At 49.1% G+C, this 25657-nt stretch overlaps 1 protein-coding gene across 1 annotated transcript; it reads right to left on the bottom strand.

Annotated features, from left to right (window-relative positions):
* Positions 1-5259: 5259 nt before the first annotated feature.
* Positions 5260-23774, bottom strand: Gabrq (gamma-aminobutyric acid type A receptor subunit theta). The gene is made up of 9 exons (XM_063246538.1): positions 23450-23774; positions 21464-21552; positions 16393-16460; positions 14876-15026; positions 14063-14233; positions 13109-13246; positions 12575-12727; positions 11236-11489; positions 5260-10479 (listed from the first exon to the last, which is right to left on the bottom strand). Exons 1-9 carry the CDS (start codon positions 23587-23589, stop codon positions 9745-9747), a joined length of 1899 nt encoding a protein of 632 aa, XP_063102608.1. The 5' UTR covers positions 23590-23774; the 3' UTR covers positions 5260-9744.
* Positions 23775-25657: the final 1883 nt, after the last annotated feature.

Raw genomic sequence — 25657 nt, 5'->3', positions numbered from 1 at the left:
TTGGCTATAGTGTTTTGGGCACAGTTAACTTTTTTTTGAAATCCAGAATGGGGTATGCACCTATGATGGCTAGTTTTGGCATCAGGTTGATTGGAGAGCTGGTAAAGCTTTATTTCTGGGTGTGTCTGTGAATGTTTCCAGAAGAGGCTGGCATTTGAATCAGTGGGCTGAACAGAGTGGACTCACCTTTACCCACTGTGGGCAGGCAGTAGCCAATGGGCTGTGGTCCCGATAGAGCTAAACAGCAGAAGAAAGGTGAATTTAGCTTACTCTGTCTTCTGGGATTGGGACATGCTTCTCCTACCCTTGGACGTCAGAACGCTGGGTCCCCTGGCTTGTGGACTCCAGGACTTGGCACTGGTAACCTCCTAGGTTTTCAACCTTCCAGCCTCAGGCTGACAGTTACACCATCCACTTCCCTGGTTCTGAAATCTTTGGACTTGGACTGAGCCAGGCTGATGGATTTGCTGGTTCTCCAGGTTACAGGTGATTCAGCATGTGACTTCTCAGCCTCTGCAGTCACGATTCCATTCCTCTAATGCCCTGTCTGTCTTTGTGTGTCTCTGTCTTTTTGCCTCTCTGTCTCTATCTGCGTCTCTGTTTCTGCCTCTGCCTTTGCCTCTGCCTCCATCTCCCTCTCCCTCTGTCTCCCTCTCCCTCTCACTCTGAAAGAACCAGGAACCCCAGCCAATTCACAACCTCAAAGTGAAGGTGGAAAGCCCAATAAAGCTCCCAAACCTGGAGACAGGTTGGGAGTGGGCTTCAGTTTCTGGCCCCAGGACCTTGGGATTTTGGTGGTACACACTACCTGGAATGACAGTGGTAAAGATTTGCTTTACTTGGATATAGAGGAGGAGGAAAGTGACTGTCTGACTGAAGCCCCCACTGGACACAGTACCCACACTCGCGTGCCATAAACATGTGGCCTGAGCTGGTGGAAACTACCTGGCATGGGGGTGATGACTGTCTAGAGTGGCCAGAAAGGCAAATTGGAGTCTTATCTATAGACTCCTGTTTCAGAGGAGGTGGAAGCCTCTTTAAGAGGCCAGAAAGCCTTCCTTCAGGAACTGTAGCCACTGTCTCTGCTGAATGGCAGTGTTTTGGAACTTGAGTTGCTTACATGTGTGTTACCGGCTTGTATTTACATGTGTTACTGGCATGTACGTCAAGGTGAAGGATGAGAAGGCTGCATAGCAGGGTGTGGCTATCTTTTAAGTGAGAAGAAAAGTGAGCAACATTTCTTTGGTGGAACAAAGGAAGCTGCATGTAATTGTCAACATACAGGCTATCAGTCAGTGATACATAGTTAGTTGGGTGCTCAGCCAGTGGAATGTCCTGGACCCTTATTGTTGAGCTGGGCTATGTTATTATTTCTGACTAATGAGTTGTGAGATGAGCCCTTTCACACTGTAGAATTTTTTTTCATCTTTTTTATTTAAAGAGAAAGAAACAAAAAATACATGGAGATAAAAAGGGTAGAAATAATACAGAATTACAGAAAAATAAATGGTAAGAAATCACCAGTTGATAAGTTATGTATTGTCATCTTAGAAATAATATTCTAGCATCTAATATGATTTCTCCACAGAGACTCTCTGCCCAATCCCCTAGCAAGCTGCCATTTTTGAAACTTCCCCACTGTAGAATTTAATTACAAATTCAAGTCCCCCCAGCTCCTTTTCACCTGCTACAATGATTATAGAAACACACTTTGATAAAGCACCTGCAGACTTGTCCCTGAGTGGTTACAAAGAACAGAAGTACGTTTGATGACTTGCATTGGACACGGTGTAAGAAAAACAGGTTTTTTTTTGTTGAGTCACTGGGATTTTGGCATTGTCACCACAGTGACACCTGACCCCTCCTGACTGATGATCCAGGGCCAAATTGGGCATTTTCCATGTAGTTCACCACCCTGTGGTGGTAATGTGGGGAGAGCCCTTTCTACTTCTGCAGAGGTAGTAGCCATCTCACTTCCCATACAGAAAGATCAATATATTCCTCTAGGGAGAGTATGTTTCTCTGCTCTCTGGCCAATGCCCAATTAGTAGCAAGGGAGGGTCTTGGATTGCGTGAAAATGTGGAGCTGGAAACGTAGACCAGCTGTAGCTATACAGTGCTAAGCGGTGCGTTGTCAGACCTGCAGTAAGAGGTTGCTGTCGGCAGAGCTGTTTGTCAGCCCCAGCTGTATTTAAGCAGCTGGTGATGGTGATGATGGTGCCACTGGTGATGGTGATGACAGTGAAGGTAGTGGTGACGGGAGTAGAGGAGATGATGCTATCAGCCTGTTCCAGCCCTGGCAGGGTCAGAGGGTACAAGGAGCCTTCTGACCAGCCACTCTGGTTCCCCTTCACTCTCTCATACCTTCCGCTACATAGGGGTTCCTTTCTCACCAGGCAGAGGGAGGGGAAAGGCTGCAGCTAGTTCGCAGATGGGCTGGCTTACTGTGGGAACAGACTGAGAATGGTGGCACTGCAGTACAGGTGCTCTTGGATGACCTTTTGAGAAGATGGCGAAAGGAAAATCTTCTCCGATGGGCACAGCCTTGAGGGGTACACTTGACCTAGCGGTATGACAGGCCAACTGGCGGTTCAGGGGCCAGGAAAGGCACAGACTGCAAGAGGCTCCCGAATGAACAGGCTCTTGCCTACGGATACAGAGTATTCCAGACAGCCTTGGGGGCTGGGGTCTCAGCAGAGTCAGCCTCTCATGTGACATTAGAAGGTGACTTTAAAAAAGCTTATGGTTTGCTTTGCTTCGTTCTCCCTTGAGGAAACTGTCTTGGATAGTATCACTCCCTTAGTTTTGTTTTCTTCCCCTCTAGTGCTTTCCATTTTGTGTCAAGCCAGCATTATGGTGTACATACTTGGTTAGACTCAGGTAAAACAGACACAAAGGGGAAGACAGAAAGACATAGAGGAGGAAATTGAAATAAGAGTATTCTTAAGGACACACAATCAGAATCTGCTGGAGCAAATCTTAGTGTGGATGTCAGAATAGTTAATGTTCAGATTTTAATTCTGACTTCCTGGGCAGTCCCTGAGCTACTTCAGGATCACTGGGAAGAAACTTAGCACAGTCCCATAGCAAAGGAGTCTCTTAGCCCTTAATGCTTTGCATCATATTGGTATGTGTAAAGCAAATTCACTGTAAGATACTTCAGTATACTTATTCCCATCCTCTCTCACCCTTGGCAGGAGAAAAGCTTATAGTTTTTGATCGTACCTCACAGATGACTGACGGGTAGATGTGTAGATATGGCATCTGGGAGCAAATGATCTTTGGAGAGTCCCTGTCCCTAGTGGGAAATGGTACCTTACCACTGCACACTTAGGTACAAGCTGGTGATAGGAGCTTATGTCTCTTTCCTGTCCTCTTCTTCAGCTGAAGAGAATACAGAGTGAGCATTCTCTGTGTAAATGCTCAAGCTTTCTCTGGGCATCTCACCAGGGCATAAATGAAGCCAGACTAAAACAAGAGGCTAGCAAGAGAGGTCCTCCCAAAGATGTGGGGAGCTGTGGAAAGCTGAGAAGGGGAGGGCAATCACATAAAGTCACATAAATACCCTAACCCTTAGGGTATTTTTAGAGTCATACAGGCAGTAAGTGACAGTGCCAGGCCCATTAAAGGGCCATAAGCTCCATGTGTGGTCCTGGGACATTATCAAAAGCTTGCTCATTGGCAAGGATTTTATGAGTAAAAGGCACTTTATGAGTACAAGGGCACACAGCAACTCTGGGTAAAACTGTGCCCTCCCCCCTGCCCTAGCTGCATTTCCTTTTCTTAGTGTTATGGTTTAGATCTCAGATGTCCCTCAAAGTGTCGTGTGCTCAGAAGTGGGATTTTTGCAAGGTGATTGGATCGTGAGGGTGCTGCACTTCATAATGGGTTATTCCATTGTTGAGTTCATATCTCAATAAGGTGCTTTTATAAGTGGGCCTGGTTGGGAGGAGTAGGGCATGTGATCTGGAAAGGTATCTTTTTGTCCCTGGCTCCTCCTCTCTTTCTTTCTCCCTGTCTGTCTGTTGTCTGTCTCTGTCTCTCTGCTTCCTGGCCACTACATTCTTCCACCATGCTTGTTCTTCCCTGGAGCCAACCAACCATGGAATGAACCCATTGGTACTGTGAATCACATAAACGTCTTTCCTCTTTATGTTGTGAGTGTTGGGTATTTGTTGCAGTGATAGGAAATCTGACTAGTACCTCTATGTACCTGTGACTTCCTACTGCCTGGAGTTGAAGGAGAGACTTCTGCCTTTCAGACATCATAATGCAATCTTTGGCAAAGTCACATGGAGCTGATTATAGGCTCACCCAGCAGGAGCTACTGGTCTTAGTGTGTGATGAGAGACAAGGAACACAGATTCTTCAAGAGCTTCTCCGCAGCTAATGAGGCCTTGAATTGGGCACTAATGGGCAAATGGAGTCAGGAGCCTGGGTCCAGGAGGGCATTTTGGGAAAGCCAGAGGGACAAGACCTGTTGTAATGGACTGCTGAAAAGTTAGAACCCAGAACAGAAAAAGTTCCCAAGAAACTCTTCTAGCCTATAGATCCTAGCTTAGAGCTACGGGCAGAGCAGCACAGCAGCCCCTGCAGTGTAAGTAGGTACAGCTTTGCTGGCCTGCTTTGGGTGCAGAAGGGACCATGGAGGAAGAGTCACTGGGTTAATGTTCTTGTTGTCAATCTAAACTCATCAGAATGTGCCTTGGTTTTCTTGCTCCTTACTCTGCACATCCACAGTAGCAAAGAACATTTTAAAAACAAGTTCATTCTTTGTAAAAGACACCTTTTACCACTTCTCTGAGCCCATAAAGTGGAACTAAATGTCCACCTTGGATTTTGCACTGCACTGGCTTGCCATCTGAACATTTTTGTTTCTAATGGTTAAGAATGATTTGTGCAGAAGTGTAAATTCTTTCAGATGTATTGTTTCTAACTCACCTTCACCTGAAAACCATGGGTTCAAATGTCCTGGGGTATGAGGAGATAGATATGCAGAGTCATGGTGAAGTGATAAAAGTCGAGGATTCTGGGCCCAGAAGGATGTGCCATGCAGTGCCTCCTAGTTTAAGAGAAAGGACACACGGTGACCCATCAGAGAATATCCCACTGGGCTGGGGATTTAGCTCAGCAGCATAAGCACCTGCCTTGGAAGCAGGCAGTCGTGAGTTTGATCCCCGGGACCGATAAAAAGGAAAAAGACCAAAAAAAAAAAAAAAAAAAAAAAAAAAAGAGAGAGAGAGAGAGAGAGAGAGAATATCCCACTGTTGAGCTTTATTTTTCCCCATTTATTATTTACAACATTTCACTCCAGCATAGTTTTCAGAAACACAGTTTTATGTTTCTTCATGTTTCACTTTCTTAAAGTCAGGACTGGTCAGGGTCTTTCTCCTATAAAAATGTACATTTGATGAGGCCAAAGTGGCCACTCAGCCATGCCATGAGGCCCTGCTGCTGTCTGTCCCTTTGCAGGTCAGGCCAACGAGGACACCTGGGTCTTGGTCTTCTCTTTTCTTGGCTTTCACTGCATGGGCCTGGCACCACTCCTGAAGGTCTGTGTGTGGCTTTACTGTAATCCATCTGCTTCCAGATGACTACTCACTTGGCTGCCTTAAGAAGAATCCTCTGGCACTGCCTGATGGCAGAACAATTCCAGTGGCTTCTACTTTGCTAACCACTGACCCTGAGGATGCAGTCTGGCATGTAAAGTCGCACACAAATGCAGTCCATAGAAGTGACCCTAACCACCTAGGGTGTTTCATAAGTTAAGTATATTAAGGAGATAATTTAGCACCCTCCCTCCCCCCTTGAAAACCTAATCCTGATAATACAGATTTCATATTGAACACAGGACATTGTACAACAAACACAAACACACTGCCCTTTCAGTAGGACAAATCACGATTTCCTTTGATGCTTGGCTGTGGAGGGCCCAGAAGGTCACCACCACAGCAGGTTGTCATGCAGATAGAGAGCTTAGTGTATATGGTCAGTAGTTAATAGCTCAAAGGGTTAGTTGTTATGGATACAAGATGAAGAAACCTCAGGAATGGCCACAGTCTCAACAAAACTTATCTCTAAATGTGCAAAGACTTGCAGCCTTGCTATTAACCAGGTGACACAAGTTGTAAGAGTACATTTGACAAACTCCATTAAGACCAATCAGACCATGTTACTCTGCAAAGTCACCCTGCAGTGGTGAGCATGATAGGAAACGTGTCAGACATCCCACAGAAGGGCATCGGGAAGATAGGGGTATCCTTTGTGGGGCTGGGGTTCTAGGGTGAAAGGAAGGACAGATGTGTCGAGGAGTAATGTGGAGTTGCTCTATTCCAGACTTAGTGAGGCCTTTTCCTCTGCCCAAGCTTCCAAACTCCCAAGTGTCCAGATTGCTGACCTCTGGGAGCACCTGGCAGCTGCTCTGCACTTGGCGTTGGGGGAGGTATGGGAAGGGACATAGCCAGCTGGAGATAGAAGAGGATGGGGCACAGCAGCAACATGGACAACAGAGCACACAGAGATATGGTCAGGGGAGATCTGGCAATTTTCAGTCAATTTGAAGGACCAAAGCCACAGCAAACTGCAAAGTTTCAAGTTCCTGAAAAGGTGGCACTGCCAGACCTCCACCTCACCGTGACACTTCACGTCACAGTACACATTGCAGTAGAATTCAACTACTCATTGCAGCAAGTTAGGGCAAGATTTTCTTTTTTAAGTATAATAAATCTAGTTACATGGATATTTACAACTGGCCTCTTTGCCTTTCCTCAATACAGTGAAGCCTTCCTGGGCATTGCTGTCACTTTTTGTCTCCACTGCTCAAGTTTCCATTTAAGACTTCACGCCCATGAACTCGAGATTCACAGGGTTCAAAGTCCCTCCAGGATCCTGAAGCCCCAGATCCAAGTCAGCTAGCCAACTTTAGGCTCCAGGAAGCCAGTCTTCCTACAGCCTAGCAGGAGCTTTGCTATGGGGCATTGCTCATCTTCAGCCTGGACCTCTCTGTGCAAGGAGACCAAAAGAAGAGGTAATCTGAGACATTCTGAGGACAACATTCATTTTCTTTTCTTCCTTATCTTACGTGTGTGTGTGTGTGTATGTGTGTGTGTGTGTGTGTGTGTGTGTGTGTGTGTGTGTGTGCGTGCGCAGGCATGGCCACATGTGTATACACATCTGGCACATATACATGTACACTGAGGGACATTGTCCCGTGTGTACCCATGTGTGTGCAATGGTGTGCGTGTGTGCATGTGTGAGTGACTACGTGCTTATGTGCTATGTGCATAGAACAAGCTGGCCACAGTCTAGGCAGTCAGCACCTGAGGCTCCTTCACATTTTCCTCTCATTCCTAACTCTTCCCCTGGAGGAGGTGGAAGTGGAGTTCTGGAACTCCAAATTCAAGGGGGAACTTTGGGCATGTCACTAGTGTCCAGCAGCCAACAACTACCCACAATGGGTCACTAAAGTGCTTTCTGTCCCTGAATGGGCTCACTACCACAGTCCAAGGCACCTTTGGTTCTCAGCATGTAGCTGCTGGCAGCCAGTCCCCTGAGTGTGTCCTGTCACTGTCTACTGGTCTGCGGCTGCCAACAGCCCCACTTTGTGTCCGGCACAGACGATGAGTGGGGTAAGGGGATGGGCCATACAGGCCACCTGCCACCTCTCCAGTTCACCAGCCCTCCTGCCCCGCATCTGCACTGTATCTGTGCTCCCAGGGCATCATTCAGGCTCTTATTCTAAAACACTAGTCCAAAATCTGTCCTAACAGCAGACAAGATTGTTGGCACTCACAGCTTATCCCTACCCGAAGGCACTATGCTACCGCTTCTTAGGGCTATATTCACTTCCTCTGGGTCCCCTATCCAGGAGACAGTCCAGATACGTGGGGGGAGGGGTAAGGGGCAGCGGCTCTGCTCCCTGAGACAGGGCAATTAGAAACACACAGTGAACCAGACCAGCCAAACGGGGCCTCCCTAATGCGTAAACAGGCCAAAGGAATTCTGGCAGCTCTAGAAAGGCGGCCTCCAACAGACATGCTTTCCCTTACACCCATTCAAATCAGATAAAAACAGATATATACTTACTGTACACATGCACAAAGGACACTTACTCACAAGCAACACACACCAGCAAACACACAAACCACACAGCGATATGTACAAAGGCACGTGTATCTGTACATTGTAGATTCACTTCCACACATAGTAATAAAGATTTACACTGATAGATATGGTTTAAGTATACACACTCCTACTCTGATGCATACACACCCCAATGACACACACAAGCATGGACACAGAAGCAGTTTAAAGAGCATGAGGCAAGGGGATGGGGCTGCAGGAGAGGCGGCCTAAGGCGAAGAGGAACATAGGTTGAGTGCTTTGCAAAGCTCACTTCCCCACGGCCTCCATCAGTAAGCTGCTGCAGCTGGCAAGTTGCTGGGTGGGCTAATCCTACTTCCATCAGCCGGGCAGGGTGGCCAGGGCCCACACACTCCACTCGCCTGGTTCCTGCTCATTGGCAGATCAGTGGTCTCTTCCTGCCAAGGTGCTATAGGTCTGCAGAGGGAGGGGGCAGCCTGACAGCAAGGCAGGCCATGCCAGCACACCCCCTTTTGTGAAGGGGAGGGAAGAAATGGGAATGCTTCAGCTGAGAGGAAGAAAGGGAGAAAGAACAAGTGTCTTCAAGCATGGCACACAAGTTCCACTCTTTCCTTGGAACACTGGGGACAAGGTGCTTTGCCTTCCCTGGCTCATGGGCTCCTGTGAGGGTCCAACGATGTGATGGGTCAGGGAGCTTGCAGACACTTAATTAAACACTAGACAAACAGAAAGGATTAGTATATAGATTTACAGTAGGCGTTCATCTGCTGTTCTAGATCAGATGGTTAACTAGCCAAGTGTGAACTTTCCCAGCCTCGTGCTTATTCACCAAGAGCTCACCCCTAACTAGCTCTCGACTCAGCAATTCATAGAGAGCTAACTCCTGACTCCACAGAAGTTTTGAGTCCCTTTTGTCAAATATTCTGAAGCAGACATACAGGCAAGAAAATAAATTCTAATCCCTCCAAAGTGGTCAGCTGATCCTGTGCATTCTTTAACCTGACATCACCCTTGCCTGCCCCAAGTTCCTGCCACCTCCACGCCATTCCCCTCCCAACTCTGACCACAACACCACGCTGAAGATACAACCCAAAGTCCCGGGCAGAGGCACTTGCAAATCCTTCCCTACTCTGCTGTAGCCAGTTTTGCACACATCCAAGGCATGGCTAGCCCTTCCCCTGTGTACCCCAGCCCAACTTAGCTTGACTTTTTCACACACAGCCCTAAGTGAAGAAGAAACAAACGAGAAAGTACAGTAACAAAAAAACCGCAGTGCCCAAAGGGGGCAGGATAAAAAGACCCAGGAAAGTTTCTGAGCAAGGTTCAGTGCCTTCCTTTGCTCCTCAGCCTGCTCCTCTCTGTCTCGTAAACATTTCTGGGTGCTTTGCCACACTGAGAAACTTCTGGAAATGTTTGAAAAGGTGTGAGTCTTCTTGCCAGAAAGGAAATCAATGAGATGCTGGCTCCTAAGTCCTCCTAATTCCTTCCCTCCCTTTCTGTCTTGCATGCCTCATGAAGATAAGGAGAAGTGTGGAACTAATAAGCACCTAATAAAATGATCAAAGGAAAAAGGGAAAAACCCCAAAAGGTACTGTGAAGGGAGCAAAGCATGTCATCCTTGCCACTCCTGGGCACTGGGAACTAGTATATGTGGTACAGCCAGTAAACAACGTTGAACACCAAAAAAGTAACAGGGAAGAGGACCCGGCACCACTTGTCTATTTTGGGGACATGGTCAGGGTTAAAGAGCTTGGAAGAGATCACTTCACTGCAGTAGCACCCAGAGTTCAGCAAGCAACAGTCGTCAGACTCTGAGCCACTGTCCTCTTGCTCAGAGGTCATGGGATTCTCCTCATCGACACTATGGATATTGAATGTATCATCATCCTCAAATTGCTCCTCAAGGTCAGGGCTGTGGCTCTTGACACTGGTGTCATCCTCTAAGCTTTCGATCTTATCAAAGTCCCATCCTGCTTTTGGCACACACCTCTGGCCGTGGGATGGCATGGGCCTCCCGCTGGGGTGATGGCCGTGGCTCTCATCCAAGCCCAGGTTGTCTTTGGAGTCGGCCTCTCTGTTGTCATGGATCTCCACATGCACATGGACTTCAGTACGAATGCAGATTTGGGTGGGAACAGTAGTATCGTGAAAGCCAGGCAGGGCCTGCTGGCGGATAGAAGGGATGTGGCTCGGGTTCGCTTGAGCCTTCAGCTGGGCTAGGCCAGAGAGTGTGCTAAGGCTTTCGGAGGTGGCCAGTGGGACCTGCTCTGAGATAGTTGCCAAAGAGCCAAGGCTTTCAGGGCTCGCCAGACGAGCCTGTGCTGGGTGGGTGGGAGAGCCAGAGCCGACTTCATTTTCCATGTTAATCAGGACATCCTTTGAGGAGGTATTGGGCAGGCTTGTCACTTTCTTATCACCTAGGTGGCTGTGTACTGGGGGGAGGGAGAGGGAGGGGGCTTTCCTCATCAGCACTGGCAGTGTCACTGTTGATCGCTTTGACAGACACAGCCATCTCCTCTTGGGTCTCTGGAGCTTATGGGGCTGAGAAGAGGACAAACAGGCTGTTAGCATGCAAGGGGAGGTCGTGACAGCAGCCAATGCAGTGTCTCACTGGGGGCCGCTGCTCCCTCAGGAGCGCCCGGTGCCAGATGGAGGTCATTCAGGCCTCTGGCCAGGGCTCCCTGGCAGGAGGGAGGGGGAGGCTGGATTAATGCATTGCTTGAGGCGGAGGCCTCAGCACAGCCTTGGGAGCCTGCAGAGCCAAGGAAGGAGGACCGGGCAGGCCAGTCTCTCTAGGGTCTGTCTTCCTCTCAGCCTCCCTGTGCCCACCTTCCCTTTCTGGCTTTGTCACCTGCCCTGGAATCAAGCAAAGAGGCACAAATTGGCTCCAAGATCTGGAGAAATCTAGCTCTGCCACTTTTTGCCTTGTGACACTGGACAATGGCCATCTATAAAAGAAGGATGATAAATTAGTCCTGCTTCTTTGTTATCTGCTCTAGGTGTGTGCTATGCATGTGTATTGTATGTTTGCTGTGCACATGTGTGTGAGGATCAAAGTGGGAAAGGGTCAGGAGGCTGGCCTTGGCTCAAAAGGTGCTTGGGGAAAGCTGACTGTCTGTCACAAAGTCAAACCTGCACATTTCTCACCACTACATTATGGTAGAGGAAGCGGGCAATGAGTCTTCTGGCTCTCCTGCGTCGTCTACGATGGCGCAGTCCTTGGTTGAAGAAAAGGTAGTTGATGTAGATATACTCCACCAAGGACAGGAACACGAAGAACAAGCACACGAGGATATAGATGTCAATGGCCTTGACATAGGCAATGTGGGGGAGTTTATCCCGCAGGTGTGAGTCGATGGTGGTCAGGATAAGGATGGAAGTTAGGCCTATAAATAACAGCACAGGTTAAGTGGTCCTGTGGTGGCCTACATCCCTCAGGAAGGGAGAAAAGGCCATCTCGTGTGGGGCCTCTATCCAGTGTTCTCCTTGTTCCCTCTTCCCCAAGTTTAAACCTGGCCGATGCTCCACTGGTTTGATGACTTGCCATTGCTCTGAGAATCAACTTCCAAATCTGTAGCCATGGCCAAGCCATGGTTTATAGCTCTGGTCCCACCTTGCCCTACTTGCCTTCCAGTACATACTCTTCCTTTAGAATCTGAGGAAGTTCTGTGAACCCTAAAATACTGCATTCATATCAAGGTTTGGTCTTGAATGTGCTACTAAAGAAAGACAAGGAAGAGCTTAACCTCTAAAGATGGTGAAGACAAACCACTCTTAAGCACTCTTTGCTTGAAGACCCTTGAAGGCTCCCTATGGGCATGCATGAAGTTCAAGATCTTCCCAAGTCTGCCCAGGCCATCTGTCTGCTGCCTGCCTCACCCTCCCAGGTCCTGCCCCAGGCATCTTGTGATTTAGCCCACCCTCAGGACCCCTCTCTCTTTAATCCTGCTATTCCCTCTTTGAGAAATGCCAAGTCTTATGTCCATGCCTCCTGCAGTCCCTCAAAACTTACTTCAGACAACACTTTCTTAATGCATCTTTAGCCACCGAGACCTGCTTCACTTCCTCCTCTGGACTCTGATAGCTGGAACTTCCACATTCTACTAGTTACTTGTCAAGGGGGCAGGGCTCTCTGGAAGTCCTGCTGCTTAATAGGACACTTTGACATCTCGCTTAATCAGTGTTAGTGGTGTCACATTTCTGTTTGAAATTCACTTATATGTATTTGATAGATAATGAACAATGGACATTTGGGCTCAACATGCCAAGATTCCTCCCTGCTGCTGTTTCACCCCATCTCCATTGGGGGTCTCTCCATTGGGCAGGACCGGCCAAACACCTGTGCAGTGCGTGTTGGAGAGATCCTGCTTCCTTGCCTGTGTGATCACATACTGCTTTAGCTTTTCCCTCTTGGAACTTTCTCCTGAGCAAAGTGACCCAGGTTCTTCCCTAGGATGGAGACGAGACCTACCAATTGTCACCCTGGCTGCAGAGGACTCATGGTTCATCCAAAACGATATCCAGGAGAGAACAGTGGTGAGGACAGTGGGCCAGTAGACGTGCAAAAGGTAGCTGGCGATGTCCCGCTTGACCTGGAACTTCATCACCAGACGCATGTAGGAACCTGGGAGTAGACACACTGGTGTCAGCCTCACGCGGCACAGCACGTCTCTCCCACCTCACCTCCTCACTTAGGCCCAGTTACAGACAAGAGGCGCTTCCAAGCTGCCAGTAGATGGAGGGTGAGAGGCTGGGCCTGAGCAGAGCGCACGCACGTGTTTCCAGTGTGTTAGTGTGGTAAACCTAGCCACGTGCATCTGCGTCCTTTCCACATTTGCAGAGGTGAGCTGCTGAGACTTTATCAGGGGGCCCCCAGAAACGTCTAGGCAGAGGGAAATGGGAAAGGAGGCAGCAGAGAGTGTGAGGATCAAAGATGGAGGCCCGCAGGCGTTTATAGGGGTACAAAGAGACAAGAAACAGGAGAGAAGAAAGGCGCCAGGCCCACCTGTGTAGAAATACACCTCCTTGCTAGTAATGATCTTCCCCAGGAAATTGAACTGAGGGATATTCAGCTCCTCAGTCATCTGGACGCCATCCTCATTGTTTTCCCAGGATAATATGATGTCTTCGATAGTGTAGCCATCTGGGAAGGGAAACGAAACATCGATAGTGTTGGAAAACAGAAACAGGCAGGTTTCACACCACAGCGGTCTGTGCAAACCAAAGCATGGTTGCGACTTGAGATCTGGGGGCTCCACTGTCGTTTGCTGAGTGTCACCGTGAAAGAAAGTTTGAGCACTTGGAAAGAGAATTCTTTCTTCAGATTTTCTTCAGTCGGAAGGAGGGAACTTAGCCCATTACCCTTGCTACTTCCTGAAGCAGTTCCAGAAGTCATGTTTGGTTGCTTTATGTTGTTGAGGCAGTCTCCATGTCGTGAACTGATTCAAAACTTCTTTCTTTCTGTGGTGGTTTTGACTTTGGGGAAGAGCCAGAAGTTGTTCAGTGCCGATCCAGTGAATAAAGTTGATGAGGACACACTGTACTGTTTTTACAGTGTACCTTTCTGTGGGATGGCACTCAGCAGCAGCAAGACACTCAGGAAAGAGGCCTTCCGGAACTGCTTCAGAAAATGGCAATGAAGGGAAACTGTTTGAAATCAGGGGGAGGGTTCTGAGGGGAGTTCATGGCAATTTGCTTTTACTGCACTATTTTTTGAAGGTTTAAATGTTCACTGCATATTTTGATCACCCCTTGTATCACATGCCAATCACCTAGTCTTCTATCACTTTATCTATGTCTATGTCCTGATCATCACTGATTATGTCTTTAGGAGAAGGAGAACAGGGAGAAAGAGGAAGGAGAAGAGAAAGGCTGTCCCTCTCACTGTCAACTCTGTTTGTGGTTTCCTGAGTGCCGCAGCCCAGGGCAGAGAAGAAGCATCCGCGGGAGATATACGCACAGCTCTCCACCTCCAGCTTGCACGTCTGCTGGTCCATAGGGAATTTCCGCAGATCCAAGGAGCAGGCCGCGATGGCAGTGAGCCTGCCAAAGGAAAGAAAACAGAGGGGAAAGTGAGCGGGGGGGGGGGGTCCCAAGGCCACAGCCATTCCTTGGGCATTGCAGGGGTGGAAAGCAAGAATTACCTCGAAGACCACCTGTGTGTGGGAGAGAGAGAATTGGAGTGTGACAAGGACACTGAGTTACCTGAGTTACCTTGGACTGACACCAAGGACAGATGTATGGCCTGTCAGCAAACCACAGGGTGTCAGAATGGGAAGGGTCCTAGAGGGAACGGATGAGAAGACAGAAAGGAGACCCAGGCTTGCTAAAGAGGGATCAGGCTGTCAAGAGAAAACTCTGGGCTACCTGGAAGCCACTGAGGCTGCATAGCCGGTGTGAAGGGCAGGTGTGTGGTGTATGTGTAAGGATATGAGGACCAGTGTAGCCAGCCTCTGGCCACACCTGCAACTCACGCCAGAGGTGCAAGCCTACATGGTACTGGGAATCAGCAAGATGCCAATGGGAACAAAACAAACGGGGGGGGGCATACCCATGGCTGGGCAGGTGTGCGCTAACAGTAAATCAAGTGGGTGGGAGCTTTAGGTTACTGTGCGCTGCATCCAGGAGGGCAGTCTGAAGGGTGGCCTTGGAGGTGTTGGGGAAGAGAAAAGAGACGAAAGTTCTCACTGCTTCAGCCGAAGGCTCTGTCCCACCCCTTCCACCATTCAGTCCAGCCTACTCCCTGTCAGTTGAAGCAATTTCCATTTTGTGCCCCAGGCAGGATGTGTGTGTATGTGTGAGACTCCGTGTCTTATTTTAGCCCTTTCCATGCGGTAGTCCAGGGTCAAGTTCAGGTCGGTCTCAGAATAGGATAAACGCGAATCCTTCCAGGTCTGATAAAAATACATGGTCATTGTGTAGTCCTGGGGAAACAAAGGTAAGTCCCAGTTGTAAGGTAGGTTGTGCAGCATTGTTTTCTGTGTGTATTTATGATGAAACATCACACAGGTGAGTAGATGAAATGCATGCTTTTTAAGGAACAATAACAAAATGAACCTTCTGTAATTAAAATCTAGGTCAAGAGACAGAATGTTACTGATACATTTCTTGCCCCAGTGCACCCTTTTCAGAACATGCTTTCCGCACCCCCCAGAAGGAACTAGAATGCTAGATTTTAGCATGAAGATCCCCTTGCTCTGGGTTAGTTTTATTGTCTCCTTGTGTATTTCTAGAAGACATGATTAGTTGCACCTATGTTTTTGAACTTTAAAGGAAGTCATACTGTCTGTATTTGTCATTTCTTTCACTCATTATATTTGTGAGATCTATTCTTGTTGATGTGTGTAATGATAATTTATTGATTTGAAATTCTGGAGAATATTGCATATATGAATATACCAAGTATATAACCATGTAAAGGCTCCACAATACTCAAACAAAGATGTTTAACAATGTAAAGTGAAAATCCCAATTTACACCCCTGCCAAAAGCCAGGAGCTGCTGGAGGCTTCCAGCCCTCTGCCCTCGCCAGCGCTGGTATGGAGTATGCAAGCCCTTTGCGCGCACTCTGGCCTCTCTCTGCATTGCACTGATTCCTAGGAAGGTCAAGTTTCTCTTCATATTTAGTTTCTTCAGCTATTTATTTTTTCCCACTACTTAGTTTACATTTGGTAAGTGAAATTCCTGTTCATATTTGCTGATCGTCTTTCTGTTTATTTAAAAATATCCTTATTGACCCACAGAATTGCAAAAATCTTAGTCCACCCTGACATAGCCCCTTCGCACTAATTACAGTAATTTTGTTTCACAAAACTGAAGTGGCAGGAGTTTTGGCTACATACAAGTATAACACTGTTGAACTTAACCAGTATTTATTTTTATGGTTTATATTTTCTGTGGCCTTTAAAAGACACGTCATTGTCCTGAGTTGCTGGGGATGGAACTCACACTTGCTAGGCAAGAGCTGTTCCAGTGGCCTCCATCTACTGCCCTAAAAGAAGTCTCTGTCTACCACCCCCAGTCCCAAAGACAGTGTCCTATATCTTTTATATCTTTTAAATGCTTCATAAGCCTTTTGCCTTTTGAGTCTAAAATCTAGAACTGATTTTTTGGATATGGTGTGGTGTAGGGTTCAACTGATTTATATTTTATTCTAGGGGCCGTATTTCCAAAACCTACCTTGTTTCTGCATGTGAACTCTGTTATCAGTCAGAACAACTGGAATTGGCTTATGACTAATCGCTGTCTCAAATCCTGTCTCCCATCCCATGCTGAAAGTGACACACTTACCATGTTCATATCTGAGATCTCATGAATGTCGGAGACATAGATAGATACTTTCACGGTCACAGGCGCACCTACAGTACAGAAAGACACTGTTACCTGAACGTTGGAATAAATGTTAGGAGCCAGGATTTGAACATGCTGTGACACTTGCTGGCTGTGTGGCTTTGAGAAAGTCATCTTTCAGCCTTGATTTCTTCATGGCAAAATGAAGATAATGATAGCACTGATGTCATAGTTCATTAAGGTCAAGCACTTAGAGCAGTGGTGGCGAACTTACACCAAAACTTCAGTATTCAGGTTTAATTGCAGTGTTGACACTTTGTGATGAATCAGTGGGTTTTGGCCCTTGTCTCTGGAAGGTTTGCCTTCACTGGCTTAGAGCAAGGTCCAGGGCAAAATAAGGTGAAAACAAAGAACTACTCTTTTTCTAAAGGTTTCCTAATAAAAACTAAAATTCAGGGAGCCCCTACACAGAGCCAAGGCTTGTGCTTGTGTGAGTACGGTGAGTATGTTCATGGGCAGGTAAATGTGTCAGTGTGTGCAAGCATGTATATGAATGCATGTTTGTGTGGGCATGGGATGACGTATATGAATATGTTCAAGTGCAAGCAGTGTGTGAGGGAGGAATGGGTGAATGTGTGACTGCGTGTGAGTGTGTTCATGTGTGGGTGATTGAGCACGTGGCAGTGACTGTCTACATATGAATGAGTGCACATGAGCATGTCTGTGTAGGGAGGCGAAGGTGTGTGTGCTCATGTGTGAGTGAATGCATGACCACGCTTGTGTACTTCAGTATGTTGTGTGGAAATAAATGTGCAACACAATAGCATGTGCACATAATGTGTGGATGTGGACATATGGCCACGAGCATATCTACATGGCTGAATGTGTGACTGTATGCCACCATGCAAGTGAATTGCAAGCATCTGTGTGAGCTCATTTGTGTGACTGAATAAGTTTTTGTGTCTGTGAAGATTTGTTGTGCTTGTGAATATGTGAACATGTTTATGAGTGGGTTCTTCTGTATTCTGAATGTGTCTTTGTATATATGAGCATGTGTGTATATAAGTGCATTAATGTGTGAAGTGTGATGTGTGTTTGTAGGTCAACTGATGCATGAGCATGTTTCCGAGTAAATCAGTGTGTGAACATGTCTCTATACATGTGTTAGTGTGTGCATGTATTTGATTGTAAGTGTGGAACAAATGTGTGACAGTCTATTCATGTTAGGATGTTTTTTGCCTGTCCATGTATGAGTGAATGCATGAGCATGCTCATGGTTGTAAACTAGCTGTGTCGACATGAGTGTATGTTTGTGTATGGTGATGTGTATGTGCATTCATATGTACACGCATGTTCTATGTGTGAATGCTCATGTTGGCGTGAATGCAGAGGACTGTGTATGCTGTGCTTGTCCTTGTCAAATTTGTATGTACACATTTTCATCCTGTTAGTGTATGTGAACGTGTTCATGTATTTTCTTATGTGTGAGCATATTTCTGTGTGTGTGAGCATAAGAAAGGATGTTGAAGGGTGTCTTCATGTTTTTGAGTGAATGAGGGTGCTTGTGTATGTGGGCATGTTTGCATATGTGTGTTTTTATGTAATGGTGAATTTGAGTGTTATCCCAGATGTAGGCATATTTGAGAGTGAATGCATGAGTAAGTCCATGTGTGTGTTAATTTGTGCATGTGAGTGTTAATGCATGAGCAAGTTTGCTAGTGTAACTAGGTATGTGGACGTATTTCTGTGAATGTGTTATTCATGTGTGTGTGTGCATTTGTAGGTGTGTTCTTGTGAGCATATTTGTATATGAGTGAATGTATCTCGTGTATGTGTCATTATGTGTGCTAATGTGTTTTCACAAGCATGACTGAATCTGAGTATGCTCATATATATGAACATGTTTGTGTATAAGTATTAACATGAGCCAATTTGTGACCCTGGTGCATGTTTATCATATATGGCTGTGTGAGCAGGTGTGTGAGTGTTGTTTGTGTCTGTGCACAACTGAATGTGAGCATGTTTTTCGGTGAGTGTGAGCACATTTTTGTGTAGCATGTTTATGTACAAGCGTGTAATTGTGTGTACCCATGTGTGAGTGAATCTGTGTATGTGAACCTGTTTGTGTGTGAATGTATTAACATGTCCATGTGTGTGCTGAGCATGTTTGTGCATATAATAATGTTAATGTTCCATCATTGCATACGAGTGGATGCTGTTCCTGAGTGTATTCCTGTGAGCTACCATATCTGTGAGCGTGTTTGTGCATGAGTAACCGCTATATATGTTCATGTTTGTGTGAGGGGGGTACGTGTCCCTGTGTGCTCTTGCTTGCGTGGGCGTGTCTGTGAATGGGGGTGGATTTGTGAGTGTGACCATGAGAGTGCGCATATCTAGTGTGTGACCAAGTATGTAAGTCTGTGTACCTCCTAGGTTTTCCTTGGCTGGGCCAGCTGTTAGCAGAGTGCACTGGCTAGACTCCAAGGGTTCGGGTGTGGGAATGTGGAATGGACTCTGAAGAACTGTAGACAAACACATTTTTATTGTTCCCTCGCAGCCCTGGGCTCTCTGACTGGCCCGCAGCACAGCTGTTCTTGGTGTGTCACCTCACACTGCTGCTAGGGAAACACATGTGATGTTCGCAGTCCACTGCTGCTTCCATTGTAGGCTGAATACCCAGAAGCTAAGCTGCAAAGAGGGAAATGTGGTATTCCAAGGCCAACGCTTCAAAGAGCACAGTGCTGCTGGGTATAAACATATGAATGGCAGCCTAGAAGTAAATGGGCCTCTGTGCTAGGGCACAGCCAGGACTCTAGCCTTCAGGGCTATTGTGAACAAGCCCCAGGAAAGGGCTGTGTAGTGAGGAGTTTCTAGGAATGCAAATATTGATTACTGCCTCTCAGCCCTCCATGTGCCCTTAGAGGCTCGCAGCTGTGTTACATGGGCAGCAAGCCCCGGAGGGGCTCAGCAGCTAGACCTACCCCCCTGCTGCTCCAGTTAACTTCCCTGGACCTTTCTGCACCACACATGAAGCCCCTTCAGGATGGGGAACACTTTGCTGTGAGCCTACAGAGCGGGCACAAAACGGCCCACAGGTCCCTTTGAGATGCAGCGCCATTCTCCTCATGAAGACATGACCCCTGGTTCCGGATGGGGTCAGGCCTGTAGCTGTGTCACTGTCCTTTGGTAGACCGAGGAAGACAGGAAAGGAAGCTAGGGTACTCACTTTCCTCCTCTTGCCCCATTCATGGTCTGTGTTGGACCAGGTACCAGGCTAGCGGGAGCCCTCAGAGCTGCCTTGGCTGCTTTCCCAGGTGAGTGCCATGGCTGCTGTTTCACCTGGATCACAGTCAGGTCAGGCCCCTGCTTACAGTGTGTGCGTGTGTGCTTAGGGCAGATAAGCCCCAGACTTCTACTCCAAGTCAGGTACAGAGGCTGTGCAAGAACTGCTGGGATTCCACATGCTGAAGGCCTCAGCCTAGCTGTCCTTTTGCTGGACTCCTGCCACATGCCTACCAAACAACAGTCCGGTGTAGAGTCCCATGCTAGCAGATCCTAGGCTGTCCCTGCCCTCCTGGCTTCATCTGCTGTTTGGCCACATGATCTGTCTTCAGGCAACCCGCCCTAAAGCGGTAGGGTGAAAACGCTTGGGACTCAGGTGTTCACTGGGCAGCCTTTGCTGAGAAACAGGAGGAGGCAGGAGAAGATGAAGCAGTGACTGCCTTGAACCCGCACACCCTACCTTCCCACCCATTCCACCCTCCTGTACCCCACCCTCACCCGCCATGTCTTTTTCAGCTTACTCTGATCCCCAGCCATGTACTCCGACTTTGTCACTAGGGCACCTACACAATGGAACTGCTGCCCTTGCAGGGTCAGCTTAGAAAGAGTCTGCCTCTGCCCTCTGGGCCACAGCGTCATGGTGCAGGCACCTGGATCCCTTGGACTGTTCCTTTTGTGCTCATACTTGGGGGGAGCAATGGGACAAAGGGGAAGCATGGGTCTTGAAACTCAGGGCTTCCTTGGTGCCTTTCCAGGACCAAACTAGCACTCTTGGACGCCCATGGGTTCTAGCCCAGCAGCAGATCCTCCAGCTTTGTGCTGGATGGGCAGGGCCACTGTGAGTCCCTAAGACCTCTATTCACATGCAGGAACAGGCACTGTTAGCAGATGTTAACCCTTTTCTGTGAAGATCTTCCTGCGGGAAGCTGGGTAATAGTTTTGTCTTAGTCTCCCTGCTTTTCACATTCTGCTCCTTTTGAGCTAGAAAGTGACATTCATTTTTTTTGTCTTTTTCCTTTTTATCGGTACCAGGGATCGAACCCACAACTGCCTGCTTGCAAGGCAGGGGCTTATGCCTCTGAGTTAAATCCCCAGCCCCGAAGGTGACATTCCTATTCAGCATGCCTTTTCTTTTGTCAGTTCTCAGTCTAGGCTTCTGGGTGTCCCCTGGAGCAGAGAATCCCAACAGGTGTTGTGTGGGGTCAGGCTAAGTGGCCCTCACTTACAGCTGTGTGGTCTGGGCTAAGCAGAAATCTAGGGAGAAACTGAGGAAGAGATTCCCGGAGGTCTCTGAGTCAGTTTCCTTGTCATTTCTTATGACTAAGCTAGGGCTCAGAGTGCTAGGCTGAGGCCTTGGTGAGGGCAGTTAGCAATCCTGGGTTCCTGTGGTGATCAGGTTGGATTTCATAAAGGTTACACTGTGTGCAGTGTTTTGAAGGGACTGAAGTTGGTAGGTGCTGACAGCCTGGGGCAGGGTAGCCAAGACAGAAGTGCCCAGGGTGGGCACTCATATCACTCACAATGCACAGAGAACCTTGTTCAAACTGAAGAATACACGTTCTCCCCCTAGATGGACTAGAGAACTGTAGCCCAAGAAGCTAGGTGCTTTGCTCTGTGCACCCAGTTCTTGCAGGAAGTGGGGGAAAATGCAGTGAAAAGGAGGCCTGCACGGGGGACTGGCTCCTGAGGGCAGGAGCAGTGGGGGCTGGTCAGCTAATGTGGTGGGGCTGGCTGGGTCTCAGCCCTATGCCACGTGCAACAAAAGGCCCTCATGTCTACCATGGCTTACCTCCAAAATTCGGTCTCAGCCGGACGTCATATTTCGACAGCACCCTGTCCAGAATCTTGTGAACCACAGATTGATTTGCACAATTTTTGCTGAAACAGAGAGGTAATGAGTAAATGCTGGTTGAGTGTGGTCAACTGGCCAGTGGCTGCATTGCCAGAGCCCTCCCTGTGCATGGACATGCTCAGACAGGTCCAGTCATACATATGTGTATCTGCTCCCTCCCCTTCCTCCCCTCCCCTCCCAGCGGTGAGTCAGCCAGAAGCACAGCTGTGACGCACTCTTCTTTTCCCTTCCCCTCCTCCCTCCCATCTTTTATCCGGAGGGTGGAGCATGGGGACTGGGTCCCTGTTACCGGGCAGGACTAGAGGGTGGGGGAGGAGAGCAGGAGCCTGGGCAAATGGCGGCCCTAAGAAAACTGCATTGCTTCAGTCCCCCAAGGAGCCACCTTGAGATCAGCCCAGATGCTGTTTTCCACATTGGTGGGCGTCCTCCTTCCAGGAGCACCCATGGCCCCAGGAAAAGTCATCTCCCACTCTCCAGTACCCTCCTGAGCTAAGCTGATATCCTGCAGCTCAGAGCCACATGTGCCCCTACTTGGGACAGGCTGGGCATTTTTGTCACGTTTACGTCAACCTTGTTTTTGTATACGTCTGCTTTTCAGATCTGGCATATGGCTTATGATGCAGAGAGAGCCTTGTTCATGAGGCAGAGATTTATGACCCCAGTGAACCAAACCATTTCAGGTTCTTGGGCTCAAGGCTGTACTCTAAAATATCCATTCTGGCCCAGAACAGGTGCTTCCCCCTGGAGGGGCCTTGGCTAAGCAAGTGGAAGTGGACCCAGGGCAGCTCTGCAGGGAGCTGGCCTTTCCAGAGATCTCTTGTGCTCACACAATTCATCTAGGGCTCTTTTTTCCAAAAGACTGACGAAGAGAACAGGTCTTGGGCATCACTGTGACTCTGTGACGCACTTCTGCAAATGTGTGCTTGTGAGTGCATGTGCGCGTGAGCGTGTGTGCATGAGTGCGTGCGTGCATGTGTGCGCGTGCATGTTCAGTGGCGCAGTCTGATATGTTGGGTTGAGGGCACTGCAGGGTTGTCTGCTAGAACCTTGCCTCCCTTACACCTCCCTCTTTTTTATCTAAATACACATTCCATTCGGCTTGCCATTTAAAATTATTCTTGATCTTCCTCAATCATAAAATTTCATTTCCTAACACTCTAAAGTGTGCACATGAATTATTCCTGAATTAAAGCAACGCATTCCCGCCTGTTTCCAACGACACAGTTTCCATGTGCCAGTGCTCAGGATCTGTTGCCACCACAAATACACACTGTGTGTGATCCATACGTGAAGGGCGAGTGTTTAACATGTCTGCAGCTGTTCACGGACCCACACAAACTTCAATCAGACAGCAAAAAACCTCACTCCTCACCTGTTTTCACAGGCCATGGGGTTACAGGGTTATAGATCGTGGATCACAGTCTGGACTTCCCCAGCCCGAGTTAATAATTTCTTCCTGTTGCACTGGAAAGAGCCCCTCGCCCCACAACGCGCACTCCCGCACACACGCACACGCACTCACACCCGTGCACCAGTCTCGGACTCAAACAGGTGTCTCTTCTGTTTGTTTAAAAATTACCCATCCTTGGCCTGTCCCACAGGTACCAAAAACGCAACCCAGGAAAGCTGTCCCAGGGAACCTTAGTTCCCGGTGATGGCAGGGCAGGCTGTAGGGTGAGGACACCCCCGCCCGCCTGTGGCGTGGGCACACGCGGGGTGCAGTGGGGTGCCGCAGTAACAGGTGGGCTCAGGGCTCCATCTCGCGCGCGGGGCCCTCATTCCCACCCCATTCCCCGCAGGAGTCACCCGCTAGAACTTAGGGAGCCTGGATCGGGCTCCCCCTGTGTTCCACCCAAGCCCACCCGTCCCGGGGGGCCGTGGCCATCTGTGCCCGCCGCGTCCGAGCTGGCGGCGCCCACTTACCAGTTAAAGATGTCCAGGAAGTCTTGGGGCACTCTGGAGAACTTGAAGTTCGGGGTGGGACTGGGCTTGTCGCTGTCCGCGAGCCAGGTCCTGATGAGCAGCATGAGCACGCCGACCCGCAGCACGGCTCGGAAGCCCATTGCTGCGGCTCTCTCTCCCCGGGAAGCAGAGCAGAGAGCGAGGGACGGGGCCGCCCGGGTGGGACCGTTAGCCCTCCCGCAGAGTCGCCCTTGCGGAGGAGCTACGGGGGCGCGGGAGTCGGGCAGGAGCCCGGCTCTCAGGGAGAGCCGGGAGGAGCGGGCCCGGAGCAGCGCGAGGTGCGCTCCGTCTGCGGCCGCTCCGGGCTGCGACTGGGGATGGGGCGGGGCGCGCGGCCAGCTCCGCCCACTCCGACGGCAGCACCGGCCCAACCAATCCGGCAGGTGCCAGGCGCCGCACAAAAAGGCGCGCGCTCCTGCCTCCTCCTGCGGCCCTCGCGCGCTGGCCCCCCGCCTCTCCGGCAGCCGCAGTGCTCCCGGCCCGCTCCCGACACAAGCAGGGCGGGGCCGTCGGGGGTAAGTAGGGCGGCGGGCTGTGCTGCGGTGGCCGTGCGCTGTGTGCTTCCTGGGCGATCTTGTCCGGGGGTGTGGGCATTTCACTGGCGTGACCGAATCTGCATTCTGAAAGACCTGGCACCCTTCGGGACCAGGAAGTATGCCACTGCTGATCACTCCCAGACAGTCGCCCGAACCCGCCTCTGGGCCCGTGGAAGGGGGCAAGCGGTGTTTCTTGTGACTCCTGTCCTCCACAGCGATGGAAATTAGGCCCCAAGGGCCCAGGGTTCCTTGAAGACTTACATTTTCCAGAGTGCTCTTTGCCCCAAGTTTGGGTTCTTGGGGGGGGGGGGTTCCCAGGAAACAGAAAGGATCCACCAATCGAGGCCTCCCTGAGATGAGATTGTCAGTGGGGGAGACAGTGTTTTCCCCAAGAAGGGAAAAAGGCAAAGGTCAGTGCTTAGTATGGGGACCAGACCACGTCGGCGCCCCTGCATCAGCCGAAAAGCCCAAGCCTGGTTATTTTTACTAGATGATTCTTTCCACTCTTCAGGATCTATCCTCAAAGGATGCGGAATGCCTTCACCCAGCTCCTTATCTCTGACAAAGGCACCTCAGTCACGGTCTACATCCCTGACCCTCTCAAATGAAACCATTGAAAGGGGTTCGGTTCACACTTGATTAACTAGGAACACTCGCACTTGGACACAACCTCCATTCGCCTTCCCCCAGTTCTTGGGGACCTGAGCTGAGATTATTTTGACCCCCAGAGCCTCCAGTGCTTGGTTGCCCCAATGTTTTGTATAACTGAGGGTTTAAGTCTTTACTTTCCCCTTATAAGAAACACTTTAGGCACATGTCATACTTTCCCGCCTTCTCTGCCCACCTCCCTGCTTCCTCTGCCAGCCCATCTTTCACCACCCCTCTTCCGCCAGGCGTCCTGGACAGATGAGGGTCACTTCACGTCATTTTGTTCAGCAACTTGGATTGTAATGTGGGGACACCAAGATCCAGAGAGTGAAAACGGATGGGCCCAAGGGCCAAACTACACACCGTATTTCCCGGTTCTCCTACTTGGAGAACCGCGCGTTTTCAGGGTAAACTAGCTTCAAATGGAAGTTCAGACAACCACCACCAGGTGGGAGTAGATTTGTTTGGATGCAGGTCTCTGGCAGCAAGGAATCAAGTTCCACAGGGGACGGTGGGTTCCTCCTTTGTCAGGGAAAGGGAGCTTGAAGCTTGAAGAAGTTTTGCTCCTGGGTGCCATTGTGATTATGCAGAGTGCCAAAACCATGGTGAAGATGGATTCACTCCCAGGACTGAAATCCCAGGGGGGCCCTCCCCCACTTCTGCTCTCCCTGGAGGTTAAAGCTTCGTAGAATTGTCTGTCTCACAAGATGAAAAAATAGCCCCAAATGCAACAAGAGACAGAACAATGCACTCTAATTTGTACTTGTTGAGCTTTTGTCTAGTCAGTTTATGGCAATATCCATAAATACCCGGATTGAATATGGGATCGTGGTGGAGGGAGAGAGCAGTGGCCAGGGAGTTAGCCTATCTGTGTGTTTTGACACTGGAGGTTTGGGGTGGGGGTGGGGACGTCCTTTGGCAGGTGGACAAGAAGTGAGGCAAGTAAGAGAGGGGTGATTCGGTGGTCAGTCTGTCACCCAATCAG

This window comes from Cavia porcellus, unplaced genomic scaffold, assembly GCF_034190915.1.
Source record: "Cavia porcellus strain 051 isolate PalLab524CR breed Dunkin Hartley unplaced genomic scaffold, mCavPor4.1 scaffold_3, whole genome shotgun sequence".
In the NCBI taxonomy this organism is placed as follows: Eukaryota; Metazoa; Chordata; class Mammalia; order Rodentia; family Caviidae; genus Cavia; species Cavia porcellus.
This window is presented reverse-complemented; position numbering and strand designations above follow the sequence as displayed.